This window comes from Chionomys nivalis, chromosome 1 (genome assembly GCF_950005125.1).
Source record: "Chionomys nivalis chromosome 1, mChiNiv1.1, whole genome shotgun sequence".
NCBI classification, from domain to species: domain Eukaryota; kingdom Metazoa; phylum Chordata; class Mammalia; order Rodentia; family Cricetidae; genus Chionomys; species Chionomys nivalis.
The window spans coordinates 29,565,329-29,577,488 of NC_080086.1; the positions used below are offsets into that span (position 1 = coordinate 29,565,329).

Below are 12,160 nucleotides of genomic sequence, written 5' to 3' on the forward strand. Positions count from 1 at the left end.
CTGGTCTCGAACTCACAGAGATCCGCCTGCCTCTGCCTCCCAAGTGCTGGGATTAAAGGCGTGCGCCACCACCGCCCGGCAGTTCCCTGTTATTTCAACTCCTGCCTTAACTTGTTTGTTTTTTGTGGCAGGGTCTCGTGTAACCCAAGATGGCCTCAAACTTGCTACGTGGTTGAGGATGACCTTGAACTCCTGATTCTTCTGCTCCATCTCCTCAGACCTGGAGTCACATATGTGGGCTACCATGTCTAGTTTTATGGGGTGTTGGGGAGGAACCCAGCACTTCATCTATGCTAGGTAAAAATCTTTGAGAGTACCAAAGATGCTCCTGGCTAAGTAAGCAAAGGCTACTCTCTGAACCATCCCCACCCATGGCAGTCTCCAGATCTGCTTCATGCCTTGGCTCTGGCCTCCCCTAACTCCAGAGCTACTCAGTGCAGCCCCCTTTCCTAGGCGCTCTTCTCAGCAATTGTATTCAGAGAGCTTTCCCCGCTACTGGAAACTGAGATCTCACCGGGGAGAGAAGACACAGTGTTGGATGTGTAAATAGACAATATTTGTTCGGGATTGCTCTTTCTGAACTTTGGGTATTTATCTATTTATTTATTTTGGTGCTGGGGATGGAACCCAGGACTTAATGTATGCAAGGCAAGATCACTACCAATGGAGACACATCATCCTGATCACCTTCTGGATCTCTTTTATTCTTCCTTTTAAATTGCTCCTTTTGAGTTCTCAGGGCGTTAAAGGGAGGAGATACCAAGTGGCCGGTGGCGCAGAGAGCGGGAAAGTTGGCACGCCGCTTCCTCCTATAGGCACTGTGCAGACTTGGGGCAGAAAAGAGCAAGGTGCTCGGAGGCACGAAGGTGTGGTCTACACTGAGACCAAGGCCACCTAGCCCTTCAGGTTACTTACACCCTGCCCCACTGAGCTCTTAGTTCCCTCTCCTTTCCATCCTGCTGATCCAGCCAGCCAGGCTTTCTCCTCTATTCTCGCCTCCTCTCCCCCTTGAATCCAGTCCTGGTTTCCCCGCTGCCAGCTCCTTCTTCTGCCTGCTGGGCTCGCTCCCCGCCTCCGCCCCCGCCTCTCCGAGAGTCCCGGCGGTCCGCTTGGCTCCCGGGCTCCCCTCTCGCACCCCCGCCTCGCAAGCCACCCGCGGCTCCATACGCCCAGTCCGGCCGCTCCAGTCCGGATCTCGCGGCCACCCGACCCGGGTGCGAGTTCCAGCAGCTGGGAAGGAGGCGGCAGCGACTGGCCCCGGCTCCCCACGGCCGCCTCGTCAGCCCGAGGTTGGCGGGGGAGAGAGCGGCCCAGCAGCCCCGGGAGCCCCTCCGAGGACAATGCACCCGGCGCTGGGCCACCCTCGCGCGCTCTCGTCCGCGCCCGCCTCTTTCCCGCTGCCCCCCGCCGCCGCCCGGCTGCAGCCCCTCTTCCTCCGGGGGGGTTCCTCCCGCGGCCGGAGAGGCTCGGGCGACAGCAGCACCAGCACCAGCACCAGCCGCGGTGGGGGCGGCGGCAGACGCGGCGGGGGCGGCGGCTCCCCAAGCAGCAGCACAGGCGCGGAGCGAGAGGACGACGACGAGAGTATTAGCATCAGCAAGCCACTGGTGCCCGCCGCCGCCGCTGCGCTCCCGGGGCCCCCAGCTCAGGGGGGCGCCCCGGTCTCCGCCACCGCGCCCGCCACCGCCTCCTCCACTTCCACGCCCACCTCCTCCTGCAGCATGACCGCCGTGGACTTTGTCGCGGGCGCCGCAACCGGGGCCGTCGGGGGCCCCGGGAGCCGCTCAGCGGCGGGCGCAGGCGGCACCGGGACGGGCGGCGGTGCCTCCTGCTGCTCCTGCTGTTGTTGCTGCTGCGGCCGCCCCTCCCGGCCCGGCCGCAGGGGTCGGCGCCACGGCTGCCTGCCGAGCCCGGGATGCCGCTGGGGCTACCAGGCGCTGTCTGTGGTGCTGCTGCTGGCTCAGGGTGGTTTGCTGGACCTGTACCTCATCGCGGTCACCGACCTGTACTGGTGCTCTTGGATCGCCACTGACCTGGTGGTGGTGGTGGGCTGGGCCATCTTCTTTGCCAAGAACAGCCGGGGCCGTCGGGGCGGTCCAGCAAGCAGCGCGCACAACCACCATCAGCTCCACCACCACTCGGCGCCGCCTCTGCACCTACCGACTGCAGCGTCCGCGGGGGCCGGGGCTAAGGCTCGCGGGGGCCGAGGAGGCTCGGGGGCCGGGCCAGGGCCGGCCGGGGCGGTGGGCGAGTTCGCCTTTGCTTACCTGGCCTGGCTCATCTACTCCATCGCCTTCACTCCCAAGGTTGTGCTCATCCTGGGAACGTCTATCCTGGACCTTATTGAGCTGCGAGCGCCCTTTGGCAGCACGGGCTTCCGCCTCACCATGGCTCTGTCCGTGCCGCTGCTCTACAGCCTGGTGCGTGCCATCAGCGAGGCGGGCGCGCCCCCGGGCTCGGCAGGTCCCTTGCTCCTGCAGCCACAGCAGCATCGCGCTGCAGGCTGCTTCCTGGGCACGTGTCTGGACCTGCTGGACAGCTTCACGCTGGTGGAGCTGATGCTGGACGGCCGTGTGCCGCTTCCCGCGCACCTGCGCTACCTGCTCATCGCCGTCTACTTCCTCACGCTTGCCTCCCCAGTGCTCTGGCTGTATGAGCTGAACACCACCGCAGCAGCTCCGTCCTGGGGTCAGGCCTCCGGGCCTGGAAGCTGCAGCCGCCTTTTGCGCTTGCTGGGCGGCTGCCTGGTGGACGTGCCCTTACTGGCGCTGCGCAGCCTCTTGGTCGTGAGCTACCAACAGCCGCTGTCCATCTTCATGCTCAAAAACCTCTTTTTCCTTGGCTGCCGTGGCCTGGAGGCCTTGGAGGGCTGCTGGGACCGAGGGAGTTGGGTTTCCCCAAGTCGGGCCAGAAGCAGCTATGGTGCTCCTCCCTCTGCACCCCCACCACCTCCACCACCGCCACCTCAGGGAGGGTCCCAGCGGGGCCACTTGGAAAATGAAGGGGGTCCTCATGGCTATGTCAACACTCTAGCTGTGGCCTCTCAGAACTGAAAAAGGTGAAGGGCAGGGGCTCTGTTCTTGGCTTGAGAGTTCCCGGCCTCCTTAGCTGTGTTTAGAAGAGGTCACTGTTGATAAGGCTGATGGCCAGCGAATTCTTCTGCACCCTATGGGTGGAGACTATTTAGAGGGAGACCAGCAATATATTGTGAGGGAGGAGGGTCCATGTTCACCATGGTTCTTCTCCAAAGTCTTGCCTGTTCTGACATACAAGGGACTGGATGAATGTGCCACCTGCTCTTCTTGCCTTCATTCTGTGGGGGAAAGTGGAGGAAGGGGGTGTTCAGGCAGGGATGGTAGACTTCGGTAGATGAAGTGTGCGAGTGCGTGCGTGCATGCGTGTGTGTGTGCGTGTGTGTGTGCGTGCGTGTGTGTGTGTGTGTGTATGTGTGTGGTGTTTTTCTGGGTGTCTGTCCCATGCCCCTTGCAGTGGGAAGGGAAGGTGATCTAGGGAGGCCTTGCTGCCCCCACACATGCCACTCCCATCTTTTACTGCCTGAATTTATGACTAGGATGCCCAGGAGTTGTTCGGTTGCCACACTCCAAGGGAGAAGCTCACCCAGGGTCGTCCTTACTCCTGCTCCCCTGTTCTCAGCTTGGGGAGGAGAGGGTCTCTGCTATGAGGACCCAGCAACGCCCTTTCTTTGGTGAGTGTGTATTTCTACCTCTGTGCTTTCGACTTTCATCCCATCACACATTGATGCTGCTTGCGAAAACAAAACAAAAACCACTCAGAAGTTGCATTCAACATGGACACTGGATCCCTTTGGGGTTTGGTACCAGATATTACAGGGTCTGTGGAGTATCAGCCATTGGCTCGCTCTCTCTCGGTTCCTCCTTCGGCACCAGAATTCTTATCCTTCCTCTGTTGGTACTGGCTGGGTTGGAACTGGGTTCAGAGCACCTGCTTTACTGGGTCAAAGGTGTGTGAGGTCTGGCCTCTTAGGGACCCTCCGGAATGCCACCTGCTCTTTTGGAGAGCTTGGCATAGAGCAGAGAGTGCGGTGACCTTTCTTCTCTCCTCTGCTCAGGTCTCCTCAGGGAGAAGGCTTGCTGCGGGACCCTCCTGGCCCAGCTTTCTCTCACGGGACCCTCATGGTGAAGCTTTTCTTAGGGCTGTCCTTCAAGGAAAGTCAGGGTTGGCTACTCTAGTCTTGACAGGGGATGTTACCCTTGGAATCTCTAATGCAGGATAAGTATTCTGAGGGGAGTCAAGGGTCAGAAGCCTAGGGAGCAAGGTCAGGATATAATCATCCCCACAGTGGGATTGGGTGTGTGGGGGGAAACCTGAAGAATTTTGGTTCCCCTCCCCTCTTGTTTTGGGAGTTTTGTGTGGTGTAATGAACCTGGACAAGGGACTGTGATCTGTTCTGCCTGTTCTTTGCTAGATTTGAATGCTATGTTCTTTTCACTTTCTAGGCCCCAGTTACCTTTCCTTCTTCCTTCCTTTCTCTCTTTCTCTCCCTCTTCCTTTTTTTCTTTTTTTTTTGTCTTTCGAGACAGGGTTTCTCTGTGCAACAGTCCTGGATGTCCTGGAACTCACTTTGTAGACCAGGCTGGCCTTGATCTAATTCACAGAGATCCGCCTGCCTCTGCCTCCCGAGTGCTGGGATTAAAGGCGTGCGCCACCACGCCCAGCTTCAGTTACCTTTCTAGGATGATAGTCTTTGAGTTTGAAATTTGAAAGCTCTGGGCATAGTTCTGCCATTAGAAGCAGACTTGAGATGAGCTACCAGGGTGGACTTGAAGACAGTCCTCCTCCAGCCTTGCATCTGGTCTTGAGGGAGCTGAAGGGAGGTTGGCAGACTAGGTTGGGGGACAGGCATTGCAGGGCCCATTGATGCTGACCTCTGAAGCCCACAGCACAGGGGTAGGCCCAAAGTGCCAAGTCACTGACTACTAACTAGCCACCTGGCCCAAGTTCTTCATCCCCTTTGGCTCTATTAAAACCTTCTGAGAACCAAGGGCTCTTCCTCAACTGCCTGGGGCTGTGGGCTGAGGATATCTGTGGATGGAAACAGGAGCGGCTGAACTTGACTAGAGCCCCAGCTTTCGGGGGCCTGCCCTGCTCTTGGGGGCCTGCCCGGCTCTAAGAGGGGCCTGCTTGCCTCTCGGGGGCCTGCCCAGCTCTCGGAGCGGCCATGTAAAGGATGTTTTCAGTCCGTGAGTTCTTTGCCTCTGGTCTCTCGCCCTCAGCCAGTGCTGACTGACCGGCTGCTTTGCACAACACACCTGCCTTTCCTCCTCACCCCGGATGACTCCTCTTCTGATTGGACTCGCAGTCCTGAGTGAGCCTGAGCCCTGGCTGTGGCTGCAGCTACTCACACTCTTCTGCATTTGTTCTCCAGTTTCGTTGTGTTTCTCACTACCTAATTTCAATGACTGTGAAAAGAAATTATGTCTGAGCCATGGCCGGCTCTGGCTGGCCCCCAACCCACCCTCTCTCTACTTTTGGATAGCCATCCCTCTCCTGTGTGACTGCTGTCTGCTGCTGAGAGACTGCCACTGGATTTAGGATGGAAGGCTGCCATCTCCCTAGCACATCAAGAGACATGAGCACATGGCCAATGGGACAGAGGCCAGGACTGTGAGGCCCTAGTGAGGGCCCAGCGCCTCTCCAGCCTCCTTTTCAACATGTCTTCTCTGAGTACTCTGTGCTCAGGGGGCCGGCTCCTTCCTTCTGATGTATTTATTTTGGGTCTTCTCACTCATTCCCCTGTCCCATTCACACATGACCCTTAAGGCCCTTTTCCCCTCTCTTGCTTTCTAGGGTATCTGTAGATAGGGATCAGACTTGAGATGTCCCCAAGGTGTCATGACCAGGACAGTACACTGTCCCAAGGCTTAGACCAGAAGAACGGATCATGGAAAAGAAGCCTGGGCTCAGAATTTAGCTCTGCCTGCCCCTAGCATTTGAGCCTGGAAGGGGAGGGCTTGTTACCTGTGTTCCGAATGGTGCCTGTTTCTAAAAAGGAGTTAATTTCTTTGCAATGCTGGGGAGTAAGCCCAGGGCCTCAAGCATGCGCCGCAAATGCTAGCGAGCCTCCTGGGCGGCATCTCTAATGCAGAGTCTTAATCTAAAGACTGCGCTCTCTAGAGACTTGCACCCCCCTTTTAAAATGTCTTTGAGTGGGGTCTCACTATGTTCCCAAGGCTGTCCTAGAATCTTGGGGCTCAGGGGGCCCTCTTACTTCAGCCTCCCTAGGAAACAGGTATGCACTGCTTTGTTCAACCAAGGCTTTTCCTGTCCAACATGCTGGGAGCCAGGCCCGGGTGTGTGGGGAGCAGAGCTGGGAACTCGAGCCCAGAAGAAACAGAGAAGCGGCACCTCGCTAGCATTTATCACATTTTTTCCCTCTTTTTAAAAATAAAACCAGACTCTGTTCTGAAAATAAAAAACTCGAGACTTGTGACACGCTTCCTGTGTGGTGTAAGACCATTCCTGTCCTCATTTCCTCCCTGAATTCTAAAATGTCACTCTGACACTTGTCATCGTTTTGTAGGTTGGTGTCGCTGTGATGGGCACACCTTTGCAAGTATTTGGCAGTGCACTGTGGCCTGGGCCTGGGAATGTCTGATTGGGCTTTCTTTTGTTCACAGAGGAATTTCCCAGTTGTGCTGGCTTGCTTTCACACTGGGAGTAGCTTACCAGGGTGGAAGGCGGGAGAGGTGAACCTCCTTGTTTGAGACAGGTTCTTACTCTACTACTCAGGATGGTTCAAACACCTAAGTTCGAGGGATCCTCCTGCCTCAGTCCTCAAAGTGTGTGGGACTCCAGGGATGTGCCCAGAGAGAAACCAGCTTTAACTCCTCTCTCCTATTATGTTGCGCTTTCCTCAACTAGAAGCACAATTTTGGTGTAAGTAAAGTCATTGTTTAAATAACAAACAGACAGGAAGGAGACTACTAAGTTTCAGGCAGACCATTGGGTTTTCAGCTGGAGAGGTGGCTCCGTGGTCAAAAGAGTCTCACATGGGCCGCTGGCAGCTCTTTATAGTTCTGGCCCTGGGTGATTGCGTACTCTTTCTGCCCTCCTTGGGCGTTGCGCTCATGTGCACAACCGTGTGCAGATACACATACCTAAAATCAAAAGTAAAAATAGAAGCTCAAAAAAATTAAGCCCTAGGAATTTTTCTTAGTGTTGAGGCAGCCAGTATTACTCAGATCACAGTGTGTTGTCACCAACAGGACTCTGGAGGCAAATGAGAGCACAGATCAGCAAGGGGCCGACCCCTTCCCTCTTTTTTTTTAAAATTATTTATTTATTTATTATGTATACAATATTCTGTCTGCATGTATGTCTGCAGGCCAGAAGAGGGCACCAGACCTCATTACAGATGGTTGTGAGCCACCATGTGGTTGCCGGGAATTGAACTCAGGACCTTTGGAAGAGCAGGCAATGCTCTTAACCACTGAGCCATCTCTCCAGCCCCCCCTTCCCTCTTCTTAGCTGTGGCTGTGAACGATCCCATTCCTTCCTGGAGCTAGCTCATCATCTCTTTTCCTTTTCTTTCCTTTCCCTTTCTCTCTTTCTCTCTCTCTCTCTCTCTCTCTCTCTCTCTCTCTCTCTCTCTCTCTCTTTCTTTTTTGGCTGGCCTCGAACTCACAGAGATCCCATCCCCTGACTCTGCCCTGAGTGCTAGGATTAAAGGCATACGCCACCACCGCCCAGCTGTATTTCATCTTTTCTAAAGCAGCAGTTAGAAGAGGGAGATGGTGGTACAGGCCTTCATTCCTAGCACTGAGGTAAGGCAGGAGGGCGACCAATCTGGAGCAAGATGCTGTATCAAAACAGGCTGGAGAGGAGGTTCAAAGTTAGCAGCACTGGCTGCTCTTCCAGAAGATCCATGTTCAATTCCCAGCACTATGAGGCTCCTAACCAACTATCAGGAGACAGCTCTAGTCCCAGGGGATCTGATGCCCTCTTCTGGCCTCGAGCATCAGGCACACATGTGGCATACAGACATCAAATAAATAAATAAATAAGTTTACACACACACACACACACACACACCAAATAAAAAACAGCGGCCATGGCAGCCACCTTGAAGGAACATGTTAAGACTGAAATGAGAATAGCACGGTGGTGCACACACCTTTGATCCCAGTACTCAGGAGGCAGAGGCAGGAGGATCTCTGTGAGTTCAAGGCCAGCCTGGTCTAGAGAGTAAATTCCAGGACAGCTGGGGCTACACAGAGGAAACTCTGTTTAAAAAAAAAAAAGTCACATACACAAAGCAACAACCAAAGAATGGAATGAGGCAGACTAGCAAGGTGGTTTTGAGGGCAAAGGCATTCGCCACTAAGCCAGGCAACCTGAGCTCACGAACCTGGACTCGTGATGGAAAGACAGCTGCTCCACAAGGTGACCTCTGCCCACAGGTACACATGGCACCTGCACAAGCTCCCTCCCCACAAAACATTTTAAAAAGAATTGGACGAGCTGACCTATACCAAAATGATCCTTTTTTTTGAACCTGTGCTAAATGTCACAGGCCAAGATGTATGCAGAAGAGAGTTACAGGCCATGAGGGCCAGTGTCATGTCTTCCTAAGTCTGGCCAGGCCTGTTACACATTTTTAGACACATCTTCCAGGCGAGCCAGCAGTGCCCGTTGGGTTTGGCCAGCTGGAGCTCCTCAGAGACACCTGGGGAAGCTGGACGAGGGCTCCGGAAGACAGGTTCAGTGTGGGGATAGGGAAGCAACCAGAGGCTAAACCATGCTGCGGAACAAAGACGACAACATCACACTCTGGGGTGCCAGGCTTGGTGTACACCAGCTCATTTCCCCGGTGTGGTCACCTGTAAGGTGGCGTCAGCTCCTTTTCCTGAAGCACTGGAAGATAAGTAGTTGTGAAAGCTACCTGCAGGCAGGAGGAAGCCACTTTAAACCTGGGTCTATCACCTCTCCAACCTTCACTCCACAGAAGCCGTCAGATGCCGGCTGCTCAGTGGGGTCAACTTTCCCTGTGGCAAAGCTCAATTGTAGCTGAAAACAAAACTGATTTTTGCTTTCTGAGCAGGTCTCATGGAAGACGAGAATAAGTCCAACAAACAGGGCACTGTGCCAAGTTATGTGTGGTCACACTCTCCTCAGGCCAAGGTTATGCCGCCATCCTCTCCAGTCTGAGATGAAGAATCTGGATGCCAGCTCCTACTTAGGTACCCACAACCCAAGTGTGATTCTCTGGAAAACGCATCCAGGTGAGGAGTGGACAGGGCAGGGGACAAGACCTCTACTCATTTGTAAACAACGAAACAGATGTCAGGTTCCACTAACAGACAACGGCTGGCTCCACAGGGTGACCAGTATAGACAGGGCTGGAGTGGAGACCAGGAGTCAGGAGAGACCACAATGTGGAGAGCGAGGGCAAGAGCAGGAACAAGGAGGTGGCCCTGGGAGCAACTGGGGTATGAGGTGAACCCTGCCAGCTCCTCCCACAGGCTTGAGGAAGCAGCGGTGTGTTTCAGTCTTCATAACAATCTTCCGTAACTAGCGTGCTGTGCTATGGCTGCTTTCCCACAACGACATAGCACTGTTATGTGAGCTGCCGGTGGACAGAGGTGGCTTTGATAATTTCAGAAAGCAAACACTAGAGGGAGAGCGCAGTAAATGGCAGGAAAGGAGGCTGAACAAGGCCTCAGGAATCACAAGCTGCTCCACCCCAGAATCAGGTCAGAGGCACAGGCTGAGAGAGCTGGACTGGCTGGGAGAGGTGGCAGTGTGGTGGGGCGCTGCAGAGGGGCCCAGGGTGGTTAACGTGTTTTCAGCACTTCCTGGGTGGGGAGACCTCAGTGTTGTTCATGTGAACTTCATCTGCACCTTACAGACCGCTCTGAGGGAGGAGCTACTGCTGTGCCCATTTCAGAGATGGCAATCTGAAGCCTTGGAGAGGTGTCATAGCCAAAGCTGCTCAGCTGGTGAGCAGTGGGGCCGGGACACTCCCTGTGAGACGTGAGACTCAAGCCCTGACCTACAGTGCGGGTCCTGCATTGACTGCACCATGGAGCGCTGGGGCTGTTGCTCCCTTGCACTGGCGAGAGCCCATGGTGTCAGCAGCCCTTGGTGAGCCATTTTCTCAGGAAGTGCCAGAGTAGGGCAAGCCCTGCTCTACTGCTTACTTAAAATGGGAGCCAGCGGGAATGCATGGCGCAGGGACTGAGCATTGGGCCTCCCAAAGTATTGCCGGAAACTAGATCTGGACTGAAACACTGTATCAAGTGATGCCCAGGTCACCATCTAATTGTCCCTTATCCCTTGTTTATTCCCCCCACACACACCTCCTTTCTTGATTAGGCTCAAGTAGGAAGAGGTCAGAGCCACCTCTGCAGTCAGGAGCTTGCCTGAGGATGCATTGAAGTCAGTTTGGGGTACATGCCCCATGTGCATTCTGGTCTCGTGCTCACTGATGCTGTCTACTCAGCAAGCCTCCCCTGCTACTTTCTAGGAGATGACCAAAGAGTTAAGAAAGCAGAACATGGAGGCAGTGGCGTCTATCAGTGGGGTGCTCTTCTTGCAAATAAATCTTTTTTTTTTTGGTTTTTCGAGACAGGGTTTCTCTGTGGTTTTGGAGCCTGTCCTGGAACTAGCTCTGTAGACCAGGCTGGTCTCGAACTCACAGAGATCCGCCTGCCTCTGCCTCCCGAGTGCTGGGATTAAAGGCGTGCGCCACCACCGCCCGGCTTGCAAATAAATCTTAAAAAGACTTTTGTACATGAGTGTTTTGGCTTATGTATGTGCACCGTGCACATGCCTGGTGCCTGAAGAGGCCAAAAGGGGGCAGTGGATCCCCTGGAACTGGAGTTGCAGGTAATTGTTGAGCTGCCGTGTGGGCGCGTGGCACTTGGTCCTCTGCAAGAGCAGTGCGTGCTCGTCAGCTACCTCCAACCCCAAGGACGCATGTGTGCTAGGAAAGTGCTCTACCCCTGAGTCACACTTAGCCCCCCCCAAAGGGTTCCATTTATTCCTGTTAATTGACGTGTGTGTCACGTGTTGTATGTGCCATGAAATTCGTGCTGAGATCATGTTCTCTCCTTCCAGGTGGGCCCCAGGGATTGAATTCAGGATAGTTAGCTTGCTGGCAAATACCTTTACCTGTAGAGCCATCTTTTTTCATTTTTCCTGTTTTGAAAAAAATAGTTATAGGGTCTAACTATAACCAGCGCCGACTTGGAAGTCCTCCTGTCTCAGCCTCTCAAATGGGCCAGGCCAAAGCAGAGTTTCACTAGGCATGGCTCCTCAAGCATGAAGGAATGATTTTAATGTTCTTGATGATTCTGGCATTTTTCTGTCAGCAGACATTGGTTTATAGAATTCCTAACATTCATGATGAGCAAAGACCTCCAAGGAACGATGGGGTGGGAAGAACACGAAACAGTCATGAGACCCAGAGAATTCTGATCCCATGACATGGAAGCTTTGGAACAGACACGTCTGGAGAGAGAAAGCAGGGCTGTGCTGCCAGGGAGGTGGATGGTAATGCAGAGTCCCAAGTCTCTTTCTGAGGTGATACAAGTGTTCTAAAGGTGATTCTACTGACGGCTGTTCAACTCTGAAAACTATCTGATGTGTGAACGTCTCAACAAAGATATTAGGGGAAAAAGGGAGCAGAAGGATCTATTTACTGATCCCCTCTAATGGGCAGCAGCTGGAAGCTGAGGGTTACGAGCACTGGGCCAAGCTGGAGAGGACACTGTGGTGGGCGGGTCTGTGCTGCTGTGGGGCTCTCGCTGCCGGGAGAGGACACTGTGGTGGGCAGGTCTGTGCTGCTGTGGGGCTCTCGCTGCCGGGAGAGGACACTGTGGTGGGCAGGTCTGTGCTGCTGTGGGGCTCTCGCTGCCGGGAGAGGACACTGTGGTGGGCAGGTCTGTGCTGCTGTGGGGCTCTCGCTGCCGGGAGAGGACACTGTGGTGGGCAGGTCTGTGCTGCTGTGGGGCTCTCGCTGCTGGGAGAGCCCCTTGATGCTTCACCCACAGGTGAAGCTAGGGGGATGTCACAAGCTTAACTGGCATCCAGACCCAAGGACGCTCACTGCCAGAATTTCTGAGAGGAAACAGTGCTGGCAGAGGCTGATGGGCGGGAGGGGCTTTCTTTCTCTCCC

At 54.7% G+C, this 12,160-nt stretch overlaps 1 protein-coding gene across 1 annotated transcript; it reads left to right on the forward strand.

The window, feature by feature from the left end:
• The first annotated feature begins 1,088 nt into the window (after positions 1 to 1,088).
• Positions 1,089 to 6,456, forward strand: Tmem121b (transmembrane protein 121B). Its single transcript, XM_057764472.1, has one exon. The coding sequence runs from the start codon at positions 1,341 to 1,343 to the stop codon at positions 3,051 to 3,053; it is 1,713 nt and encodes a 570-aa protein (XP_057620455.1). The 5' UTR covers positions 1,089 to 1,340; the 3' UTR covers positions 3,054 to 6,456.
• The last annotated feature ends 5,704 nt before the right edge of the window (positions 6,457 to 12,160 follow it).

Bases quoted from the DNA above. Each gene is read 5' to 3' on its own strand.
- Tmem121b (XM_057764472.1), top strand. From the start codon at position 1,341: ATGCACCCGGCGCTGGGCCACCCTCGCGCGCTCTCGTCCGCGCCCGCC.